This window comes from Microcaecilia unicolor, chromosome 11 (assembly GCF_901765095.1).
Source record: "Microcaecilia unicolor chromosome 11, aMicUni1.1, whole genome shotgun sequence".
In the NCBI taxonomy this organism is placed as follows: domain Eukaryota; kingdom Metazoa; phylum Chordata; class Amphibia; order Gymnophiona; family Siphonopidae; genus Microcaecilia; species Microcaecilia unicolor.
This window is the reverse complement of record NC_044041.1, coordinates 96141271-96165531: the sequence shown is the minus strand read 5'-3', so window position 1 is coordinate 96165531 and position 24261 is coordinate 96141271. Positions and strand designations below refer to the sequence as shown.

General features: G+C 49.3%; 1 protein-coding gene across 4 annotated transcripts in view; it reads left to right on the top strand.

Annotated features, from left to right (window-relative positions):
* The window catches only part of C11H19orf44 (chromosome 11 C19orf44 homolog), an 84344-nt gene that overhangs the window by 17806 nt on the left and 42277 nt on the right, over positions 1 to 24261 (top strand). For all 4 annotated transcript variants that reach the window (XM_030217793.1, XM_030217794.1, XM_030217791.1 and 1 more), the window contains exons 6-7: positions 11723 to 12236; positions 22978 to 23073. In XM_030217793.1, coding sequence (XP_030073653.1) covers positions 11723 to 12236; positions 22978 to 23073 — 610 coding nt within the window. The remainder of the gene's footprint in view (positions 1 to 11722; positions 12237 to 22977; positions 23074 to 24261) is intronic.

Sequence of the window (24261 nt, the reverse complement as noted above, 5' to 3'; positions counted from 1 at the left end):
CTCGTAAGCCCTAGTGGGAAAACTACACTCCGACCTCCCCATTGCTTCAGGTGCAGGAGGAGTCTGCCACGTTGCTGAGGCCTTGGCTCCCACAGCCTCTGCACCACCAATCACAGTCAGCCATTTGCTTGAACCAATGCGTGGTTGGCTCAGTCAATTGTGTACCGCCGACAGATCTTGCAGGGGAACTCCATGCAAGATCAAATCTGACACACTTACAAGGACACCTGAAGGCTGCTATTTACAGCTTATTAGCACATCGACCTGCTTCCAGACCCTATAAATTGCAGTACAGGTTTAAGATCTTCAAATAAAAGTTTGAGACAATAAATAAATTTACAACAATCCTTTAAAAACCAAAAATAAAAGAAAGTTACATATTCCTTATAAGAAAAAAAAGGAGAGAAAAACAAAGTGGAGGAGTGGCCTAGTGGTTAGAGTGGTGGACTTTGGTCCTGGGGAACTGGGTTCAATTCCCACTGCAGGCACAGGCAGCTCCTTGTTGTGACTCTGGGCAAGTCACTTAACCCTCCATTGCCCCAGGTACAAATAAGTACCTAAGCCGCATTGAGCCTGCTGTTTTTATGGATGGTAAGTTGGCCATGGACCCCTCGCTGTAGCGAGGGTAGCTGGACAACTACCCACTGGATTTCTCAGAAGGCTGTTAGCTGCGTCACTGAAAACCCAGACCTCATTTATCTGACTCTCTCTCAGTGTAAGGACATCTATACACTTAATAGTCTTCATTTTTGTTACCCAGGTCATTTCAATTCCTAATTATTATGAAAGGAAGAGAAGAGACGAAGATATGAAAGTATATTGAAGTTTAATGCTTACCACTAGATAAAACACAAAGCAATCAGGTACATCAATCAGGCTGCAAAACAGACCATCAGAGATTCTGGCAGCATCTCAGCTTCTTCTCCAACTTGCTCAAATCTGACCCTATATTTATACAGATCTTGCCCCATTGGAAAGTATCAGGCTCATTATCTTCTATGGAAGCCTGGTCATGGAATGTTTTCCAACCACAACTTCTTCTTTTTCACTTTTTTTTTCTATTTCTAAGTTCCTCTTTTTAACACCTGGCGTTTCCTTTTTGGTAAACAACTTTTTTTTCCTATTAACTGTCATTTTCAGTCATGTGGGACAAACTACTCCATTTTGTAACTGGGTGCCATTTTGTTTTCAAATTTCCTTGACCTAACTCTTCCAAAGTACAGCATTTAGGCCCAATTCTTTGGTTTATCTCAGGTTTTTACATCAGGCCTTGCTTTCCCAGTAAGTCCTTACTCACTCAGTCATAGATTTGTAGACTTGGCTAGTGTTCTAACAGCCTCAGCTCTAGGATCTGGCCTTCCACCCTTCCGGTGGAAGTCCAGTGAGGGCCTCTTGCTGTACCATAGTTATACACTGCCATGAGTGGGAAAACGCGGGGTACAAATAAAAAAAAAAAAGTACAAAATAAAAACAAAACAATATTCTTTCATCTGAATAACACTCAAGATGATTAATATCCTAAGGAGTTCCTTTACTAAGCTGCGGTAAAAGGGGGGGGGACCTGCATTAGCGTGTATTTTTGACGCACGCTGAGGCCCCCTTTTACTGCAGTGGGTAAAATGCTGGCCATTTTTGGGGAAAAGAAATGGCTATGCGGTAAGTGAACCACTTACTGCAAGACCATTTCAGTGGGGAGCCCTTACCGCCACCCATTGAGACCGCCACACAGCACTGCCCAGTTACCACCAGTTAAGTTCCAGCGCTATAAAAATCTAGAAAATTACTGTAGCACCGGAAATGGCGCACGCTGGGGGTGGGAACTACCGCCGGGCTCCTGAGGATAGCCCAGTGGTAGTTCTGGATTGGCGTGTGGCAAGCCTATTGCCACATGCCACCCCTTTAGTAAAAGGGCCACATAGTTAGTAAACTGCACCATCTTTAACGCCCAATTTAATCAAAAGCCTTCTGAAAAAGAAATGTTTGGAGATTCTGCTTGAAATTAACTAGGGCAGTCTATTTTCCTTCAGCTTTGTTCCTATCTGCAAATACCATCTCTCCCGTAGAGCAGCCGGGGAATGCAGGCACATAGCGGGTGATGTCGCTAATGGAGCCTGATATGCTGGATCACTCCTGTAGCTCTTTAGTTCCTGCACCACCTCAACTCGCACCCCCCCCCCCCCCTCCTCCTCAGTCTTACTGTCTGAGGACACCAGAAGATTATTCAACTTCCAGTTTTTTCCTCATAGGTTTTTATTCTCTGTCACTGTGGTTTCTGTCATTTGTAGTTTCACTTTTGTTTTCCTTATATGAGTGCTCTGCTGCTAGTAAATGCCCCTCCTCCTCAGAATAGACAATAAAAAGCAGAACCCTTCCACAGCAAGCAGCAGCTAATATCTTGCTACCTGCTGCTGGGGGCTTTAGTGAGCAAGGCCTGCTTTTCCAGTACCACCGCTCCCCCTGTCTCAGCTGACCACGCCTGCTTACAACCACAGTATGACAGCAATGTAAGTAAATTAGGAGATAAAAAGAGTAGAAAAAGCATGCTTCCTCCAAACCAAGTCAGGTTCCCACACTGACAAATAGGGGGAAAAATCTCTTTCTCTTTTTCTCCTATTTCTAAAAAGAAGTTGTCCTCATAGCCTTATCACCCTGAAACCTCACCTCCCATCTCACTGCAATCCAATAATATAGAAACACTGAAAGCCTCAGTGCCCCCTCCCCTGTACATTCTCTCCTTCTTGCTCTCTTCAGATCATTATTTCTCACCACAAAGCTCTACCTGTTGGCACCACTGCGACCTCATCCCAATACAAGTTGCCCCTGGTCAGAAACCCACGCCCCCCTCGAGAGAAACACCTGGAGGAGTTTGCTTACACCAAGTACGTGCAACATATTTTGCAAATCCTCTCTAGCAACACCCAAACCTACGATGTTGCAGGAATGGATGCATGAATTTGTGATGCTTCAGGAGTCAGACAGCACACACCAGTATGAGAGAAAAATCTTCTTTATTTGCCAGCAAACAAAGCAGGACATCAGTTCTAGCTCTCTTCTCTCTCTCTCAGCTCTCTGGATGTTATGGCTTTTGTCTGTCCTCTTCAGCTCTCTTCTCTTCTGTCTGTTCCTTCTGTCCTTCTCTTTCTTCTGAGCTCCTTCTGACGTAAACTGCTTCTGCTCCTACTTAAATACAGTTCTATCCAGCCTAGCCTAGCCCAGCCCCCTTACTCTCCAATTGGTTAAGGAATAGATTGGTCACTTTGCCTCAACCAATCATTACTTTAAAAATATCAGTTACATAGGTTCCAGACATCCTAAACTGACCTCTAACCTGGGGCCCCTTAAGCCAGACATTTGGTCTCCAGAACTCTTATATTTTCCTTATGATTAATGTCTCATCTTATAGCTTAAACTGGGTTCCCTTAGAGACCAAGAGGCCCTAGTGAGATTGGTTATTCTCATATTCCTAGTCTGGTTCATACTAACTGCTAACTAAACTCTGGCATTCATTAAAGGGGTCAAAGGCTAATCTTACTTAATAGCATACATATCAGGTTATCACTTTCAAGACCATTTCTACATTTTACCTATAATTAATCAGAGAGAAGAGAGCTGACTAGTTCTGACCTCTTCACCTATCAGCTTATACATTGAACCAGCCAGAACTATGGCTAAGTCAAACCACATGTTGGCCTCTTCACTGCAGTCCTTGCTTAGAAAATACAGCAGAGAGTAACATTAGATTTAAAAAGGTATTCTACATTTAACTACACAGAATCAGTATTTCTTATAAGACATATTCTAAATATCAAAAACTTGTAAATACTAATCTATTGCCTCTCTCTCTAAATAGTATTTTCTATCTAAGCATTTTTCTATTTAATCCTAAACAAACTGCCTGCTTACAAAACTATTCAGTATGCCTAATAATATACAGCTGTTGAGCTAGCTTTCATCATTCACCAGGGTGAAAGAAATTCCTGTCTCTGACCTTTCTAACCTTTGGCTCAGCCAAGCCAGACATTGAGATAATATGAACCATCTGGCATACCTTCACTTTAGTTGCAAAGTAAAAAGTTAGAATTCTAACTTCAAGCTTTTAATATCATTTCTTATATATATAATTATGCCATGGCTGCCTCAACGAGAGACAAGAGAGACTTTATGTCTATCCTCAAATCATGCTCATCTTTCAAAGATTCAGTAAGCTATACCAGTGCATGAACGTTTTCAAGAATTACAACTTTCCTCTTCTATTACTCCTACTTCCAGATGCTTAGAGCAGTGCTATGAGGTTGCACCTGCACCAGATCATAACCAGCATCAGCTGCTTTATGAATCTGTAGTCTCGGAAGTGGCTTTAATGAAATACGTGGCCCTCCATGGGAAGATACCAGATTTCTGGATTCCATAGGCAAAATGGGCTTCCTCAGCGACCCTCCAGACCGGTCAAGACGCGTGGGTTATGCTCGCCTACCAGCAGAGGGAGACTGAGAACACTAACTTCAACTATGTACATATAACCTGTGCCCATCCCACAGAAGCCAGTATTTTCTCAGTCTCAGCAGAGGGTAGACAGGCAGCCTGTGCAGCTTGGCCGGTCTGGTAGGAGTCAATCAGTTGAGAGTTTTAGGCTGGTCTTTTGGTCGTTCCTGAGGAGCATCCCTGTGCCTGGACTATTCTGTGTGCTGGGGGTTGGTGGTGCCAGTGGGGCCTGCCATTGTCCCCCCTGGGGTGTCACACCCGGGTGGCCGGGTCCCTCCCCCGAGCTAGCTCTCCAGTTTGGGCAGCTTTGTGCCTCGGCTGCAGTTTTATATTGCAGCCTTGAGTGCCAGGGATTTTATAGCAGCAGGGCTCAAATTGTGCTGCAATAAAGTTTAAAAAAAAAAAAAAAAAAAAGACCCAGACGGTGTGGAGAGCTGTGCAGCTGCACTCCGGAGTGCCGGAGCTGGGCAGCTCTTCGAGGTGAGCTGTGAGTGGCTTCTTTGGGGTGAGTTTCCCATTTCTTTTACCTTTTGGAGAGGTTTGTTTTTTTTGGCGCGAAGATGTCCACGAAGCCGCTTCGCTGTCGGTCTTGCGCGCGTCGGGGGGTCGATGCGGTTGGCGGTTCCTGCCGCTTTTGCGGGGAACCGAAGACTCAGTCCTCCGCTCCGCCGGTGTTAGCGGCGGAGCTTCCCGCGCCAGCCTTGCAGGAGGTTGCAGGGGCTTCGGTTAGCGGTTCAGCGGCGATCCCGGTTTTGGCGGGAACTGCCGCCATCTTGGATTCGGGCCCGAGAATTCCGGATTTAGTCAGCGGACCTCAGGGCAGCCCGGTGGCTGGTGCTTCTGGAGGGGACGTTTCGGGAAGGATGGGTTTCCCTCCGGAGTTTGTTTGGTCCTTATTTCAGGCCTGGCAGGCGGGACCGTCGCGCACAGAGCCCCTTAGTCTGGGGGCGGGCTTGAGTGCTAAGAGGCCACGTGTTGAGTGGGCTGAGGACTTGGACTGTTTTTCTCCTCCAGAGTCAGAGGGCGACTTTAGTCCCCTGGAGGAGGAGGAGGGGTCCTTGTCCGGCCCAGAGAGAGAGACAGTGCCCGGGGAGGATCCGTCGGTGGTCCGCATTTTTCACAGGGAGGAATTGGTGGATCTTATTGAGCAGGTGTCTGCTATGCTCAAATTTGACCCGGCAGTAGATCCAGCTCCCTCTGAAAAGCAGGACCCGCTGGTTAAGGGGATCCGAAGGGTCTCTCGGACTTTTCCTATGAATGCGGATCTTAGAGAGATGGTAACGCAGGAATGGCTCTCGCCGGAGGCGCCGTGTAAGGTGGCACGGGCCATGGCAAAGCTCTATCCCCTTCCACAGGAAGATAGAGATTCTTTAAAGCCTCCGACTGTGGATGCCGTAGTGACGGCGGTGACTAAGGCTACTGCAATTCCTGTAGATGGAGGGGCTGCCTTGCGGGACCCTCAGGACAGGAAATTGGAAACATTTCTGAAGCGCAGTTTTGATTTATCGGCGCTGGCTTTGCAGGCTTCAGTTTGTGGAGGTCTGGTGGCTCGAGCATGTTTCCGCTGGGCTGAGTGGCTGCTAGATGCTCCGCAGGTTGATAGAGCCGCCTTAGTGCAGGATTTGGCAAAGTTGGAGATGGGCTCGTCCTTCTTGGCAGATGCGCTCTATGATTTGTTGCGTGCATCGGCGAAGAATATGACCCTCGCAGTGGCGGCTCGAAGGGCCCTGTGGTTGCGGGGCTGGCTGGCAGATGCCGCGTCCAAGGCAAAGTTGTGTTCGCTTCCCTTTAAGGGCGCTTTGCTTTTTGGAGACGAGTTGGATAAGTTGGTTAGGGGTCTTGGTGATACTAAGATCCCGCGGCTTCCAGAGCTTCGGCCTAAGGCGTCTAGGGGCTCTGCGGTGCGAGGCCGTTTTCAGGAAGCTAGACGGTATCGGCCGGGTAGGCCCTCGGGGGGGTTCCGGGGTCGTTATTTTCAGAGAACCCAGCCCTTTCGTGGGGGCCGCCGGGGGGGGCGAGCTGCCTCTTCGGGAGCGGCCAGCACGTCCCGTGTGTCGCAATGATGATTTGGGGGTCCAGCCTCTGGTTCGTGTGGGGGCTCGCTTACGCTTGTTTTACCAGAGGTGGGCCCAAATCACGTCAGACCAGTGGGTGCTGCAGATAGTGCGAGACGGGTATGCGCTGGAGTTCAACGGTCCTCTGTCCGATTTCTTTCTCGTCTCTCCCTGTCATTCAAGGCGCAAGGCAAGGGCAGTGCGAGACACTGTCACGTCTGGTAGATTTAGGCGCTGTGGTGCCTGTTCCGTCAGAAGAACGAGGTACCGGTTGTTACTCCATTTACTTCGTGGTGCCAAAGAAAGAGGATTCTTTTCGGCCCATTTTAGACCTCAAGAGGGTCAATGCGGCTCTAAAGATTCCTTCCTTTCGGATGGAAACGTTGCGCTCGGTCATTGTAGCAGTTCAGAAAGGGGAATTTCTGACTTCATTGGATCTGACAGAAGCTTATTTACACATCCCCATTCTAGAGGCGCACCAGCGTTTTCTTCGTTTTGTGGTGTTAGGGAGTCACTTTCAGTTTTGTGCGCTCCCGTTCGGCCTGGCTACGGCTCCTCACACTTTCTCCAAGGTGATGGTGGTCGTGGCAGCGGCTTTACGGTTGCAGGGCATTTTGGTGCATCCGTATCTCGACGACTGGTTAATTCGAGCCAAAACGCAGGCGGAGAGCGAGGAGGCTACCGCCCGGGTGGTGACCTTTTTGCAGTCGCTGGGTTGGGTTGTCAATCTGGCCAAGAGTCACCTAGTTCCGTCACAGTCTCTAGAATATCTGGGAGTTCGGTTCGACACGGAGCGAGGCCGGGTGTTTTTGACGGCTCCTCGCATTTCCAAACTGCAGCTTCAGATACGTCAGCTCCGAGCTCAGAGGGCGCCTGCGGCACGGGAGTATCTTCAGGTGTTAGGTCTGATGGCTGCGGCTATAGAGGTAGTACCTTGGGCCAGGGCCCACATGAGACAGTTGCAGAGCTCGTTGTTGACTCGTTGGTCCCCTCAGTCCCAGGAGTTGGAGGAGCGGTTAGCGCTGCCGGAGAGGGTTCGGCGCAGCCTCCGCTGGTGGCTTCACACTCCGAATCTAGCGAAGGGTATGCCGCTAGAGGTGCCAAATTGGGTGGTACTGACCACGGATGCGAGTCTGTTAGGCTGGGGGGCGCATTGTCTAGGGCAGGTGGCCCAAGGGCAATGGACGTCGGAAGAGGCGTCGTGGTCCATCAATCGCCTGGAGACTCGAGCAATTCGGTTGGCTCTTCGGTCCTTCCAGAGTCTGCTAGAGGGCAAGGCGGTCAGAGTTCTTTCCGACAATGCCACAGCCGTAGCTTATGTGAATCGGCAGGGGGGGACGAAGAGCCCGGGATTAGCTGTAGAGGCAGCGGAGCTGTTGGGGTGGGCAGAGGCTCATCTTCAGGCTCTTTCGGCAGGCCACGTAGCAGGAGTGGACAATGTGGACGCGGATTATCTGAGCAGACACATGTTGGATCCCGGAGAGTGGGCTCTCCATCACTCAGTGTTCGAGCGGATAGTGTTGCAGTGGGGTCGGCCGGTGTTGGATCTCATGGCATCGGCCGACAATGCGCAGGTCGCGCGGTACTTCAGTCGTCGAAGAGATGCTCGAGCCGAGGGTCTCGACGCGTTGGTTCTGCCGTGGCCGACTCAGCAGTTGCTCTATGTGTTTCCGCCGTGGCCGCTGGTGGGCCGCGTGGTGCAGCGGATCGGTCGTCATCCCGGCTTAGTGATTCTGATAGCGCCCAATTGGCCTCGTCGGCCATGGTACGGAGATCTGATGCGGTTGTTAGTGCAGGATCCTTTTCCCCTGGGGTCTCGGGTGAGACTGGAGCAGGGTCCGATCGAGATGGCCGACCCCTCTCCATTCTTGCTTACGGCTTGGCTCTTGAAAGGCACAGATTGAGAAAGAAGGGTTTCTCGGCCAGGGTCATTGATACAATGTTGCGGTCGCGTAAGAAGTCCACATCGTTGGCTTATGTGCGGGTGTGGCGCATCTTTGAGAGTTGGTGTCTTGAACGGAATGTTGTCCCCTTGCGGGCTTCGGTGATGGAAGTTTTGGAGTTTTTGCAGGATGGTTTGGATAGGGGGCTCTCCCTTTCTTCCCTGAAGGTGCAGGTGGCTGCTTTGTCTTGTTTCAGAGGTAAGATTCGAGGAGTCTCCTTGGCAGCTTCTCCGGACGTAGGGCGGTTCCTGAGGGCAGTGAAGTTGATTCGGCCGCCCCGTCGTCCGATGGTTCCGCCTTGGGATTTGAATTTGGTCTTGGAGACTCTGGTGGGGCCTCCGTTTGAACCATTGGCGTCCATCACATGTAAGGATCTTACCTTGAAGACAGTTTTTCTGGTGGCCATTGCTTCCGCTCGTAGAATTTCAGAGTTGCAAGCCTTGTCTTGTAGGGAACCTTTTCTGTCCTTTGCGAAAGAGAAAGTGACTTTGAGGACGGTTCCTTCCTTTGTTCCTAAGGTGGTTTCAGCGTTCCATGTGAATCAAGTGATCTCGTTACCGGTGTTGGGGGATCGTTCGGGGGATGCCTCTCAGCGTCGGTTGGCTAAGTTGGATGTTCGGCGCGCCTTGCGGTCCTATTTGAGCAGAACGAGAGAATTCCGGGCTTCGGATAGGTTGTTCGTTTTGTTTGGAGGTCCCAAGAGAGGGGCTGCGGCCTCCAAGGGGACTCTGGCTAGGTGGTTGAAGGAGGCTATTGCCTCGGCTTATTTGTTGAGGCGGCGTGCGGTGCCCCCGTTACTTAAGGCGCATTCAACTCGAGGGGTTGCTGCTTCCTGGGCGGAGAGTAGTTTTGTTCCTCCGCAGGATATTTGTAAGGCAGCGGCATGGTCCTCCATTCATTCCTTTGTGAGGCATTATAGGATTGACATTCAGGCAAAGGAGGATGCATGTTTTGGAGCGGCTGTGCTGTCTTCTGCGTTTCGAGGGTCCCACCCTTAAGTTTCTACTGCTTTGGTACTTCCCACGCGTCTTGACCGGTCTGGAGGGTCGCTGAGGAAGGTGAAATTAGGCCTTACCTGCTAATTTTCTTTCCTCTAGACCCTCCAGACCGGTCAAGAGCCCGCCCTATGGATTTTCAGAGATATTGTTCGCATCAGAAGTATTTGAGCCGTGTTCTGCTATGACTATTCCTTTTCTTTCTTTGGGCCGGAGAGTTTTCTTCGCCCATAATACTTGACAGAGCGGGGCGCTTGTCGTTCCGTCTGTCTGAGCACACTGTTGGTGTTGACTATTGGTTTTCCAGGTACAGGGGTTTTATAGTTCAGAGTTCAGGTTGCAGGGGGTTTTTTCTCTGCTTTGCTAAGTGTATACTGGCTTCTGTGGGATGGGCACAGGTTATATGTACATAGTTGAAGTTAGTGTTCTCAGTCTCCCTCTGCTGGTAGGCGAGCATAACCCACGCGTCTTGACCGGTCTGGAGGGTCTAGAGGAAAGAAAATTAGCAGGTAAGGCCTAATTTCACCTTATCAGAGCTCAGTTCTTACCCTTAAGTTAGTGGCACATCAACTTTCCAGCACCATGCTCCATCAACTTGAGAACCATTATGCCTCTACTTCTCAGCTACAAGACCAAATTCATACATTTCTCTTGCATCTTCAGGAATCTACATACCATTTCAGATAGTCAACTTATGAGCCTATAATACTGCACCCAGAACAGCAGAAACTGCAACCCTGGCACGCCGAACTGCATGGATCAAAGTGTCTGCAAGAATACATTCATGACAAACTAATAGATATGCCTTCTATGGGAGACATCTTTTTTAGTTGATGCGGTTTCCTAACAATCAGAGAGCTCTCTGCTCAACCTTCAGACCAACATACTCAGAATAAGAAACCTGCACCGTATCAGTACAGAAGATCTTCCAAGTTCAATATTTTTAACAGCTCTGTCCAAGACAAAGATATCTGCCATACTAGAGTCTGAATGAATTTAGGTTTTGGTTTCAGCTTCGGTGTCAAAACCAGCCCAAAATTTGTGTTTGGCCTTGTTTCGGTTTTGGCTGTGTAGCCGATCTCCCAGGCCTACTGTGCTGTTGGTAGCTAATGGGGATAGGAGCAGTCCCCACAACCTCCAGCAGTAGTTTCACAAGCCTGCTGCTGGAGGTCACAACAACCATTTTGAAATTGGAGGTGGCACGGGCAGGAGTGAGTGGGGATCATTCCTGTCCTCACTAGCAACCAACGAAACAGTATTTATTTATTTGTAACATTTTTATCCCACTTTTTCCCACACATTAGCAGGCTCAATGTGGCTTACAAAATACTGTAATGGTGAACGCCAAGTACGGTAGGTATTAAACAAATACACTTAGAAAAAGGGTCAGGTAAGGTAGGGGTAAATGGGTACAATAAGGCACAAGGAAATAAGAAATAAAAATGTCCATTTCAATGTATGTATAGATGCATTGTAGAGTTGAGGCATTTAAGTAGAATCAATAGGGTAGGACTTGCAAAACAGATAGGTCTTTAAAGATCGCCTGAAGTATTGATGGTCGTGCATCGTTTTCACACTGTTTGGTAATGCATTCCACATTTGCATACTTAAGTAAGAAAAATTGGATGCATAGGTTGATTTGTATCTGAGTCCAATGCAGTTTGGATAGTGAAGGTTCAGTTAAGTACATGATGAATCTGATTCTGTTTCTGGCTGGAAGATCTATTAAATCAATCATATATCCTGGGGCATCACCGTAGATTATCTTGTGGACCAGAGAGCAAATTTTGAAAGTAATGCGGTCCTTGATAGGGAGCCAGTAGGGCTGGGAGGGGGCTGCTGCCAATGGGTGGGTCCAGGAGAGGAGCTTTTTTTTTTTGGTCCACGGGGGGGGGGGGGGGGGGGGGGGGGGGGGGAGGAGGAGGGAGAGAGTGGGGGCTGTGCAGCACAATTTCAGTTTCAGCTTGCAGCATCCACCAGGAATCTGTGCCTACAGCCTTCCTGGGAATGGCCATAGTTGCTGCACCAGATGACATGTTTGCACCATCCACTGGAGCTAGAGAAATACTGAGGCACAGAAGGCAGTTCCAGCCTCTATAAGGGGAGTGAAGTCCACTCTAAGCTGTTTTTTCTCTGGCTGCATCTGCTGGTACTCCTCTGTACTGGTTTTGCATGGATGATAATAAATATGTTTTATTACTTTGCTCTCATTCTTAAAGAATGACTTATAATTGTTTTAATACCACAGACAGAAAAAGTTGCATGGGCTACAATGCCAAGTGAGGAACCAAAGCCAGCTTCACAGATTGGAAAGAAATTCCCTGAACAGCCTAAAACTGTAGCTTGTTTAAAAGGCAAACACCCTGCTAGTGACAGTGAAAGCCCAAGCAGCAGAGATGAAGAAACGGAAATCTCTGAACATTTAAACGGAGACTCAACCGTGTCCATCACTAAGGAGCAACCTTCAAAACTTGATTCTTCCACCACCGATGGTGTTCATTCTGCATATTCGGAGGATTTTGAAAAATCGGCCACCTTGAGTGATTCTGAGAGCAATGACTACAACACATCTCGCTCCGATGACATAGTTGGGAAATCTGCTGGCAAGTGCAAGAAGTACAAAGACTCCTCACTAGCTTCTAAAAGGGCAGCCCGGCCCTCTCAACCAGCGGTACGCTGGGCTGAGGAGGTGAGAAGAGTAACGGCCAGAGAGGCAGCTGTACAGACAACAGATCCTGGATTCACCTATCACTGGTCCAACAGTAAGTGGTAATTTTCAGAACAAAGCATTTTTTGCAGCCTACCCTGCTAACCAATTAAAATTCCCATGCCCTCTGAGATTAGTTAAGCCAGCTTTATTTATTTATTTAGAACAATGTAGCCCAGCTATCATATCCTGTGCATAAAACAATATCAGCATTAATAAACAATGAAAACACACAGATGAGACCAAAACAACCATTGTGGTACTCTGAGAGCCACATATAAAACAGTACAGGAAAAAAGAAGAGGAGTCTCTTGCAGATGGTGTTCAAGGAACTTTAATTCAAAAATCTTCAGGAACATTAAAAGAGACCCGACACAGAAATTATATATATATATATATCTTCCAAAATTAGGTTCAATAAATTCAATTGATTGTACTAAGCCTACAAGCATATACTAAAACAACAGTTATAATCAATTGTAAGTCTTTATTTATATAACATTACTCAAATATTTCACATTATTGTTCAGTGCATAAACATTAAAAATCCACTGACATAAACCACCTCATTCCAACATTCATCCACAAACATACTATTGTTCAAAATTACAAAATATCAGAATACAAAATTAGTACAGAATTAATAACATTCCACAGAATACATCATCAAGAACCGCTATAACAATCATCTTATTCCGCTGTTTTACTCCATTGTTACTCCTTCTATCAAATATAGTCCTTTTGATGGATCTCTCCTCTCATTAGTTGATAATATAAATTCCAATAGAGTTATCAGTTCTATAACCACATGTCCATGATCTAACTCCGTATGCTTTACTGGAGTATGATTGCAGTACTCGATAAACGTATACTTTCTTTTGTTCTTATAAACCAGAAGTCATTCAATATCCTTAATACCACTCTCAACCGGCAGGCTAGAGGAATGTAAATCAGTGTTCATCTCTGCCGTACTTGCACCTGGTTTTATCTTAGTGGCAGTAAAGTACCTTTAACTCCAAGACCCTACACGCACGTGTTTTGCTCCATTGAGCGTCTTCAGGGGTCATGTTCTAGATAAACAATAATACTATATTAAAATCTACCATACATAGTTCATTTTTTTTTTAAACTGCCGGCTATCACAGGCATTTGGGCATTCGAATGCGAGTCGCTTGCAAGGACGTCAAAGACGCCTACACATGCGCACAAGCAATGTCAGAACCCAGTATTTAAACACCTATCACTAAATGCTGAGCCACTCAATTTCCTTGTTCAACCCATTAGGGATAACCGTATCCCACCTGAAAATCAGGCATTGTTCCTTACGTAATAATGTTAAAGGGATATTACCACCTCTCATAGACCTAACCCGACTCAACACCACGAATCGCAAAGAGCAATATAAAAACGATATTAAAAAGACAATCGTATCAGGTCTCTTTTACTGTTCCTGAAGATTTTTGAATTAAAGTTCCTTGGACAGCATCTGCGAGAGACTCCTTTTCTTTTTTTCCTCTACTGTTTTATATGTGGTATACTCTATCCATGGAGGTTTTCCTCTGTTGTGACTCATCTGAGAGCACTAGACATTTCTTGAGCTGTTTTCTAAATAGAACGGCATCTGTCACAAAGCGAATGCTACATACCTGTAGAAGGTATTCTCCGAGGACAGCAGGCTGATTGTTCTCACTGATGGGTGACGTCCACGGCAGCCCCTCCAATCGGAAACTTCACTAGCAAAGGCCTTTGCTAGTCCTCGCGCACCCATGCGCGGCCGTCTTCCCACCCGAACCGGCTCGTGTTCGTCAGTCCCATATGTAGCAAGACAAAGACAAGGGAAGACACAACTCCAAAGGGGAGGCGGGCGGGTTTGTGAGAACAATCAGCCTGTTGTCCTCGGAGAATACCTTCTACAGGTATGTAGCATTCGCTTTCTCCGAGGACAAGCAGGCTGCTTGTTCTCACTGATGGGGTATCCCTAGCCCCCAGGCTCACTCAAAACAACAAACATGGTCAATTGGGCCTCGCAACGGCGAGGACATAACTGAGATTGACCTAACAACTTATCCAACTAACTGAGAGTGTAGCCTGGAACAGAATAAACATGGGCCTAGGGGGTGGAGTTGGATTCTAAACCCCGAACAGATTCTGAAGCACTGACTGCCCGAACCGACTGTCGCGTCGGGTATCCTGCTGCAGGCAGTAATGAGATGTGAATGTGTGGACAGATGACCACGTTGCAGCTTTGCAGATCTCTTCAATAGTGGCTGACTTCAAGTGGGCCACTGACGCAGCCATGGCTCTGACATTGTGAGCCGTGACATGACCCTCAAGAGCCAGCCCAGCCTGGGCGTAAGTGAAGGAAATGCAATCTGCTAGCCAATTGGATATGGTGCGTTTCCCCACAGCCACTCCCCTCCTGTTGGGATCAAAAGAAACAAACAATTGGGCGGACTGTCTGTTGGGCTGTGTCCGCTCCAGATAGAAGGCCAATGCTCTTTTGCAGTCCAATATGTGCAGCTGACGTTCAGCAGGGCAGGAATGAGGACAGGGAAAGAATGTTGGCAAGACAATTGACTGGTTCAGATGGAACTCCGACACTACCTTCGGCAAGAACTTAGGGTGAGTGCGGAGGACTACTCTGTTATGATGAAATTTGGTGTAAGGGGCCAGGGCTACCAGGGCCTGAAGCTCACTGACTCTACGAGCTGAAGTAACTGCCACAAAGAAAATGACCTTCCAAGTCAAGTACTTCAGATGGCAGGAGTTCAGTGGCTCAAAAGGAGGTTTCATCAGCTGGGTGAGAACGACATTGAGATCCCATGACACTGTAGGAGGTTTGACGGGGGGCTTTGACAAAAGCAAACCTCTCATGAAGCGAACAACTAAAGGCTGTCCTGAGATCGGCTTACCTTCCACACGGTAATGGTATGCACTGATTGCACTAAGGTGAACCCTTACAGAGTCGGTCTTGAGACCAGACTCAGACAAGTGCAGAAGGTATTCAAGCAGGGTCTGTGTAGGACAAGAGCGAGGATCTAGGGCCTTGCTGTCACACCAGATGGCAAACCTCCTCCATAAAAAGAAGTAACTCCTCTTAGTGGAATCTTTCCTGGAAGCAAGCAAGATACGGGAGACACCCTCTGACAGACCCAAAGAGGCAAAGTCTACGCTCTCAACATCCAGGCCGTGAGAGCCAGAGACCGGAGGTTGGGATGCAGAAGCGCCCCTTCGTCCTGTGTGATGAGGGTCGGAAAACACTCCAATCTCCACGGTTCTTCGAAGGACAACTCCAGATGAAGAGGGAACCAGATCTGACGCGGCCAAAAAGGAGCAATCAGAATCATGGTGCCTCGGTCTTGCTTGAGTTTCAACAAAGTCTTCCCCACCAGAGGTATGGGAGGATAAGCATACAGCAGACGTTCCCCCCAGTCCAGGAGGAAGGCATCCGATGCCAGTTTGCCGTGGGCCTGAAGTCTGGAACAGAACTGAGGGACTTTGTGGTTGGCTCGAGATGCAAAGAGATCTACCAAGGGGGTGCCCCACACCTGGAAGATCTGGCGCACTACTCTGGAGTTGAGCGACCACTCGTGAGGTTGCATAATCCTGCTCAACCTGTCGGCCAGACTGTTGTTTACGCCTGCCAGATATGTGGCTTGGAGCAACATGCCGTGACGACGAGCCCAGAGCCACATGCTGACGGGTTCCTGACACAGGGGGCGAGATCCGGTGCCCCCCTGCTTGTTGATGTAATACATGGCAACCTGGTTGTCTGTCTGAATTTGGATAATTTGGTGGGACAGCCGATCTCTGAAAGCCTTCAGAGCGTTCCAGACTGCTCGTAACTCCAGGAGATTGATCTGCAGATCGCGTTCCTGGAGGGACCAGCTTCCCTGGGTGTGAAGCCCATCGACATGAGCTCCCCACCCCAGGAGAGACGCATCCATAGTCAGCACTTTTTGTGGCTGAGGAATTTGGAAAGGACGTCCCAGAGTCAAATTGGACCAAATCGTCCACCAATACAGGGATTTGAGAAAACTCGTGGACAGGTGGATCACGTCTTCTAGATCCCCAGCAGCCTGAAACCACTGGGAAGCTAGGGTCCATTGAGCAGATCGCATGTGAAGGCGGGCCATGGGAGTCACATGAATTGTGGAGGCCATGTGGCCCAACAATCTCAACATCTGCCGAGCTGTGATCTGCTGGGACGCTCACACCCAAGAGACGAGGGACAACAAGTTGTTGGCTCTCGTCTCTGGGAGATAGGCATGAGCCGTCCGAAAATCCAGCAGAGCTCCTATGAATTCGAGTCTCTGTACTGGGAGAAGGTGGGACTTTGGATAATTTATCACAAACCCCAGTAGCTCCAGGAGGCGAATAGTCATCTGCATGGACTGTAGAGCTCCTGCCTCGGATGTGTTCTTCACCAGCCAATCGTCGAGATAGGGGAACACGTGTACTCCCAGCCTGCGAAGCGCCGCTGCTACTACAGCCAGGCACTTCGTGAACACTCTGGGCGCAGAGGCGAGCCCAAAGGGTAGCACACAGTAACTAACTACTAACTAACTAACTAGCATTTCTAAAGCGCTACTAGGGTTACGCAGCGCTGTACAATTTAGACATAGAAGGACGGTCCCTGCTCAAAGAGCTTACAATCTAAAAGACAAGAGAACAATCTAAAGACAAGTGAACAATCTAGAGGACGAGTGAACAGTTAATCTGATAGAGTGGATAGATAGGGGCATTCTGTCTATCTAGAGCGGTTAGGTGCTGAAGGCAGCATAGAAGAGGTGAGTTTTAAGCAGAGATTTGAAGATGGGTAGGGAGGGGGCATGGCGTATGGGTAAAGGAAGATTGTTCCAGGCATAGGGTGAAGCAAGGCAGAATGAGCGGAGCCTGGAGTTGGCAGTGGTGGAGAAGGGTACTGAGAGAAGGGCTTTGTCCTGTGAGCGGAGGTTACGGGCGGGAACATAGGGGGAGATGAGGGTGGAGAGGTAGTGAGGAGCCGCAGACTGAGTGCACTTGTAGGTAAGGAGGAGGAGCTTGAATTGTATGCGATATCTGATTGGAAGCCAATGAAGTGACTTGAGGAGAGGGGTGATATGAGTATATCGGTTTTGGCGGAATATAAGACGTGCAGCAGCGTACTGAACTGATTGAAGGGGGAATAGATGGCTGAGTGGGAGGCCGGTGAGGAGTAAGTTGCAGTAATCAAGGCGAGAGGTAATGAGAGCGTGGACGAGAGTTCTGGTGGTGTGCTCAGAGAGGAAAGGGCGAATTTTGCTGATGTTGAAGAGGAAGAAGCGACAGGTCTTGGCAGTCTGTTGGATATGCGCAGAGAAGGAGAGGGAGGAGTCAAAGATGACTCCGAGGTTGCGGGCAGATGGGACGGGGAGGATGAGGGTGTTATCAACAGAGATAGAGAGTGGAGGAAGAGGAGAAGTGGGTTTGGGAGGAAAGACGAGGAGCTCGGTCTTGGACATGTTCAGCTTCAGGTGGCGGTTGGACATCCATGCCGCGATGTCGGATAAACAGGCCGATACCTTGGCCTGGGTCACCGCGGTGATGTCAGGTGTGGAGAGGTATAGCTGAGTGTCATCGGCATAAAGATGATACTGGAAACCATGAGACGAGATCAGCGAGCCCAGGGAAGAGGTGTAGATTGAGAAGAGAAGGGGTCCAAGGACAGATCCCTGGGGAACTCCAACACATAATGGGATGGGAGTGGAGGAAGATCCATGGGAGTGTACCCTGAAGGTGCGGTGGGAGAGATAAGAGGAGAACCAGGAGAGGACAGGGCCTTGGAATCCAAAAGAGGATAACGTGGCAAGAAGTAAATCATGGTTGACAGTGTCAAACGCGGCGGAAAGATCGAGGAGGATGAGGATGGAGTAATGACCTCTGGATTTGGCCAGGAGCAGGTCATTGCAAACTTTAGAGAGTGCTGTTTCTGTCGAGTGCAGGGGGCGAAAACCGGATTGAAGTGGATCGAGGATGTCATGAGAGGAGAGAAAATCAAGGCAGCGGCTGTGAACGGCGCGCTCAAGTAATTTGGAAAGGAAGGGTAAAAGAGAGATGGGGCGGTAGTTAGAGGGGCAGGTAGGGTCAAGTGAAGGTTTTTTTTTAGGAGAGGTGTGACAACAGCGTGTTTGAAGGTGTCAGGGACAGTTGCCGTGGAGAGAGAGAGGTTGAGGATGCGACAGATGGCGGGGGTGACAGTATGGGAGATAGTGTTGAGTAGGTTGGTGGGGATGGGATCAGAGGAACAGGTGGTGCATTTCGAGGAGGAAAGAAGGCGGGAAGTTTCATCCTCGGTGATCTCAGGAAAGGAGGAGAAGGAGACCTGGGTAGGTTGGTTGAGGGAGAGGGTTAAAGGGTGAAGGGGAGGTGGAGGTTTGGTCGTGAACTCAAGGTTGATCTTTTGCACTTTGTCGCGGAAGTAGTCGGCCAGTGATTGAGGAGAGAGAGAAGGGGGAGTAGGAGCGGGGGGCACTTTTAGGAGGGAGTTAAGGGTGGTGAAGAGACGACGAGGGTTGGAGCTGAGAGAATTGGTCAATTGGGTGTAGTAGTCCTGTTTTGCACGGAATAGGGAGGAGTTGAGGGAGGATAGCATGAATTTGTAGTGGAGGAAGTCTGAAAGGGTACGAGATTTCCTCCAGAGGCGCTGGAAGTACTGGAAGTGACGTGTGCCCAGCTGAAATCGCAGATACTGCCTGTGAGCTGGCAGTATCGGGATGTGCGTGTAGGCGTCCTTCAAGTCCAGAGAGCATAGCCAGTCGTTTTCCTGAATCATGGGAAGAAGGGTGCCCAGGGAAAGCATCCTGAACTTTTCCTTGACCAGATATTTGTTCAGGGCCCTTAGGTCTAGGATGGGACACATCTCCCCTGTTTTCTTTTCCACAAGGAAGTACCTGGAATAGAATCCCAGCCCTTCTTGCCTGGATGGCACGGGCTCGACCGCATTGGCGCTGAGAAGGGCGGAGAGTTCCTCTGCAAGTACCTGCTTGTGCTGGAAGCTGTAGGATTGAGCTCCCGGTGGGCAATTTGGAGGTTTCGAGGCCAAATTGAGGGTGTATCCTTGCCGGACTATTTGAAGAACCCAACGGTCGGAGGTTATGAGAGGCCACCTTTGGTGAAAAACTTTCAACCTGCCCCTGACCGGCAGATCGCCCGGCACTGATACGTTGATGTCGGCTATGCTCTGCTGGACCCAGTCAAAAGCTCACCCCCTGCTTTTGCTGGGGAGCCGTGGGGCCTTGCTGAGGCGCACACTGCTGACGAGAGCGCGCGCGCTGGGGCTTAGCCTGGGCCGCAGGCTGTCGAGAAGGAGGATTGTACCTACGCTTACCAGAAGAGTAGGGAACAGTCTTCCTTCCCCCATAAAAACGTCTACCTGTGGAGGTAGAAGCTGAAGGCTGCCGGCGGGAGAACTTGTCGAAAGCGGTATCCCGCTGGTGGAGCTGCTCTACCACCTGTTCGACTTTCTCTCCAAAAATGTTGTCCGCTCGGCAAGGGGAGTCCGCAATCCGCTGCTGGATCCTATTCTCCAGGTCGGAGGCACGCAGCCATGAGAGTCTGCACATCACCACACCTTGAGCAGCGGCCCTAGACGCAACATCAAAGGTATCATATACCCCTCTGGCCAGGAATTTTCTGCACGCCTTCAGCTGCCTGACCACCTCCTGAAATGGCTTGGCTTGCTCAGGAGGGAGCTTGTCCACCAACCCGCCAACTGCCGCACATTGTTCCGCATATGGATGCTCGTGTAGAGCTGGTAAGACTGAATTTTGGCCACGAGCATAGAAGATTGGTAGGCCTTCCTCCCAAAGGAGTCTAAGGTTCTAGAGTCCTTGCCCGGGGGCGCCGAAGCATGCTCCCTAGAACTCTTAGCCTTCTTTAGGGCCAGATCCACCACACCAGAGTCGTGAGGCAACTGAGTGCGCATCAGCTCTGGGTTCCCATGGATCCAGTACTGGGACTCGATCTTCTTGGGAATGTGGGGATTAGTTAAAGGCTTGGTCCAGTTCGCCAGCAATGTCTTTTTTAGGACATGATCCATGGGTACTGTGGACGCTTCCTTAGGTGGAGAAGGATAGTCCAAGAGCTCAAACATTTCAGCCCTGGGCTCATCCTCCACAACCACCGGGAAGGGGATGGCCGTAGACATTTCCCGGACAAAGGCCGCAAAAGACAGACTCTCGGGAGGAGAAAGCTGCCTTTCAGGGGAGGGAGTGGGATCAGAAGGAAGGCCATCAGACTCCTCGTCAGAGAAATCTCTGATGTCCTCCTCCTCCTCCCACGAGGCCTCACCATCGGTATCAGACACAAGTTCATGAACCTGTGTCTGAAGCCGTGCCCAACTCGACTCCGTGGAAACACGGCCACGGTGGGAGCGTCGAGAGGTAGACTCCCTCGCCAGCACCGGCGAAGCTCCCTCCGCTGACGTCGTCGGGGAGCCTTCCTGGGAGGCGGCCGCAGTCGGTACCGCAAGCGGCACCGATGTCGGAGACCTCACCCCGGGCAAGGGGCCAGCCGGCGCCTCACTCGACGGTACCGGAGGCGCAAGCACCCCCGGTACCGGAGGGGAAGGGCGCAACAGCTCTCCCAGGATCTCCGGGAGAACGGCCCGGAGACTCTCGTGCAGAGCGGCTGTGGAGAAAGACATGGAAGCCGATGCAGGCGTCGAGGTCAGAGTCTGTTCCGGGCGTGGAGGCTGTTCCGGGCAGTCCAAGGTGGAGCACATCGACACCTCCTGAACAGAGGGTGAGCGGTCCTCCCGGTGCCGATGCCTACTGGGTGCCGACTCCCTTGGCGACCCAGAGCTCTCGGTACCGATGCGGGAAGGAGACCGGTGTCGATGCTTCTTTGATTTTTTCAAACAAAGCATGTCACCGGAGCTTCCCGGTACCGACGAGGAGGACGTAGAATCCAGCCGTCTCTTCCTCGGGGCCGAGGCCGAAGAAGGTCGGTCTTGGGGGGGCTGTACTGCTGGAGCCCTCAGGGTAGGGGGAGACCCACTCGAAGGCTCACCGCCACCAGCAGGGGAATGGACAGCCCTCACCTGCACTCCAGTCGAAGCACCACCGTCCGACGACATCAGCAACAGTGGAGGTCCCGGTACCACCGACGCCGACGCAGCCTTTCGATGTCTCGGTACCGACGATGCAGAGGGTCGATACCTCGATGCAGTCGATGCCGAGGTCGAAGGTCTTGATGCTGCCGACGTCGATGCACTCGATGACTCCGGTGCTGTTGTCGACGAAGAGCCCGAGAACAACACGTTCCACTGGGCCAATCTCGCAACCTGAGTCCTCTTCTGTAAAAGAGCGCAAAGACTACAGGCCTGTGGGCGGTGCCCAGCCCCCAGACACTGAAGACACGACGCGTGCCTATCAGTGAGCGAGATTACCCGGGCGCACTGGGTGCACTTCTTGAAGCCGCTGGGAGACTTCGATGACATGGGCGGAAAAATCACACCGGCGAAATCAAAATTCGTAATGGCGACTAAGGGCACCAAAAATAGGGAGAGAGAAAAAACCCGTACCGAGGCCCCAAAAAAGGCCTACCCCGAAAGCGAAAGGAAACTTACGTCGGGGAAACAAACTGGACACACGGGAAGGGACAAGACCGAGGTCTTCTCTTTTTTTTTTTTTTTAGTGAAATCGCGAAGATGCGCGAGGGTCAACTTTGAGGGGCACGAAATGGCGCGAAACACGACCGTACCGAGCGCAGACAAAAAAAGACTGATGAACACGAGCCGGTTCGGGCGGGAAGACGGCCGCGCATGCGCGGTGCGCATGGGCGCGCGAGGACTAGCAAAGGCCTTTGCTAGTGAAGTTTCCGATTGGAGGGGCTGCCGTGGACGTCACCCATCAGTGAGAACAAGCAGCCTGCTTGTTCTCGGAGAAGTCTGAGCTGTAAGGGCATCACATTTAAGAGCTGGGAGGTGAAACACTGGACTGATACAGATGCTTGTTTCCCCACTACAAGCGTCAATTTAATTAGATGCTAAATATGTCAGTATTATCACTATGTCTAGAGTTTGGCAGCTGTCATAGATCTTTTCAAATCCACAGCCAGGTATTAATGTAGAGCTTAAAAAGCAAAATAAAACATGCAGCATTATTTCCCCGACTTCAATGCAGTGAGGGAGAAGCAGTAAAATCACAGGTCTTAAGTACATAAGTATTGTCACACTGAGACAGACCAAAGGTCCATCAAGCCCAGCATCTTGTTTCCAACAGTGGCCAATCCAAGTCACAAAAACCTGGCAAGATCCTGAAAATGTTCAATACATTTTATGCTGCTTATCCCAGAAATAAGCAGTGGATTTTCCCCAAGTCCCCAGGTGTTCTTTGGCTAACTCCAAATTTGAATACTTCATGTCTAAGGCATACCGCCCCCTTCTCTTGAGGACCACTATGCCGACTTCCCAAAGATGTGCTAGAGAAGTCAATACATTAATGAGAGCTCTGCACATCTATCAAGATAAACTGGGTGTGGACAAACAGCATGTATTTCTGCCTGAGGTGAAATCAATTCTGATGGTGATTCCGCGTGCCTGTTTTCTGATTAGAGTGACATGTGGATGCAGCGTAATTTGAAAGTCCATATTTTTCACTTGCCTGTCAAGAGTCTTTTCTGGAAACGAGAACTAATTCCAATGAACCTATTAAGTATTCATAAAACTATTGTAAAAATCCTTCCAGGTACAGGGAATAGTTTAAGCGTCACTGTTTTGGGCATTTATTGTGAAAACATCTCTCACTACTGCTTTTTTTTTTTCCCCATTACAGTGGATGGCACAGCCGTCCTTGGGCCACATCTGGGTACAACTTATATGGATCCTGCTCCTATTGCTAGTCATGTAGTCAGTCCAGATGCTGTGGAAGGTAAAAACAGAACAAGTCTCTCTTCCATTTTCAGATTAATATACAGTAGTCTGATTATTTAGCTGTATCTCATGATGCAGAATTTTAGATGGATAAAGTATATGTATAACATTTTTCCTGCTATTTCTGTGTTCAGACCTGAGCAGATGCATAGGGCTTCTATTCCTAGGTGATGATAAATTGTAAATTTAGTTGCTTATTTTCTAGCTAATTGGGAGAAGGTGTTTATTGGTTAAAACCTAAAATCAGAAGCCTTCTGCATAAATTGTGGGGATAAGGTGAAATTTGGACTTACTGTTACTTAATTTCCTTTCCTTGAATTCTGCTTCACTAGTTCAGGCTGCCCATAGAACGTCACTTTCAAAGGCCACATCTCCCTTAGACTGCTTGTTCAGTCTGTAATGTTTGATGAACAGATATAGGGAAGACCACACCACAACCCTACAGCTGTCATCCAGAGGCACCACCTTGCACTCTGTCCATGAAACTGTCTGCACCCTGGATGACTGCCTTTTCTAGTATAAGCTGTTGTGATAGCCTTCCTAATCCACCTGGAAATAGATGGAGGCCACTTCTCCCTTGTGGGATCTGGGGGCAAAAAAAGACAAACAACCTATCTGAATTCCTGAATGAACTGTTCATCTTCAACTACAGACATCAGAACAATGCAGCGATGACTGCTGGCCATCCTCACCACCACTACAGTCACCTTGGAGCAGGTCCTGGGAGCCAGAGCAAGCCTAAAATGGAGGGCCTGAAACTGGAGATCCAGAAAAGACAGCAACTCCTCATCACACCACTGCCATCACTGACCATAATGTCTCCATCTGGGAATGAGAGATCTGCAGATGAAGGTGCTATCAAATACAAGCTCAGGTGGAAGGTGCCCTCCTTTTTGCAGCATAAAGTAGATTTATGTGCTGCTCATGACCTCACCAGGGCAACTGATGTGCTTGCCTCAAGGGCCAGCAATCTTTCTAGAGTGATCTTTATTGCATCTCTTTGGCTCCTACCCATACGAGGATTCCAGAAAAACATCTGGAACTCAGGAAGCTAGGTTCAGGGCATAACTGTGCTGGATCATTTCCAAACACCCACTGATCCAAATCAGACTCACTCTCAGTAGAACCCTCTGAAGTGACTGCCTACAAGTACATCTCAAAATGTGACTTGCTGATCCCCATTAGG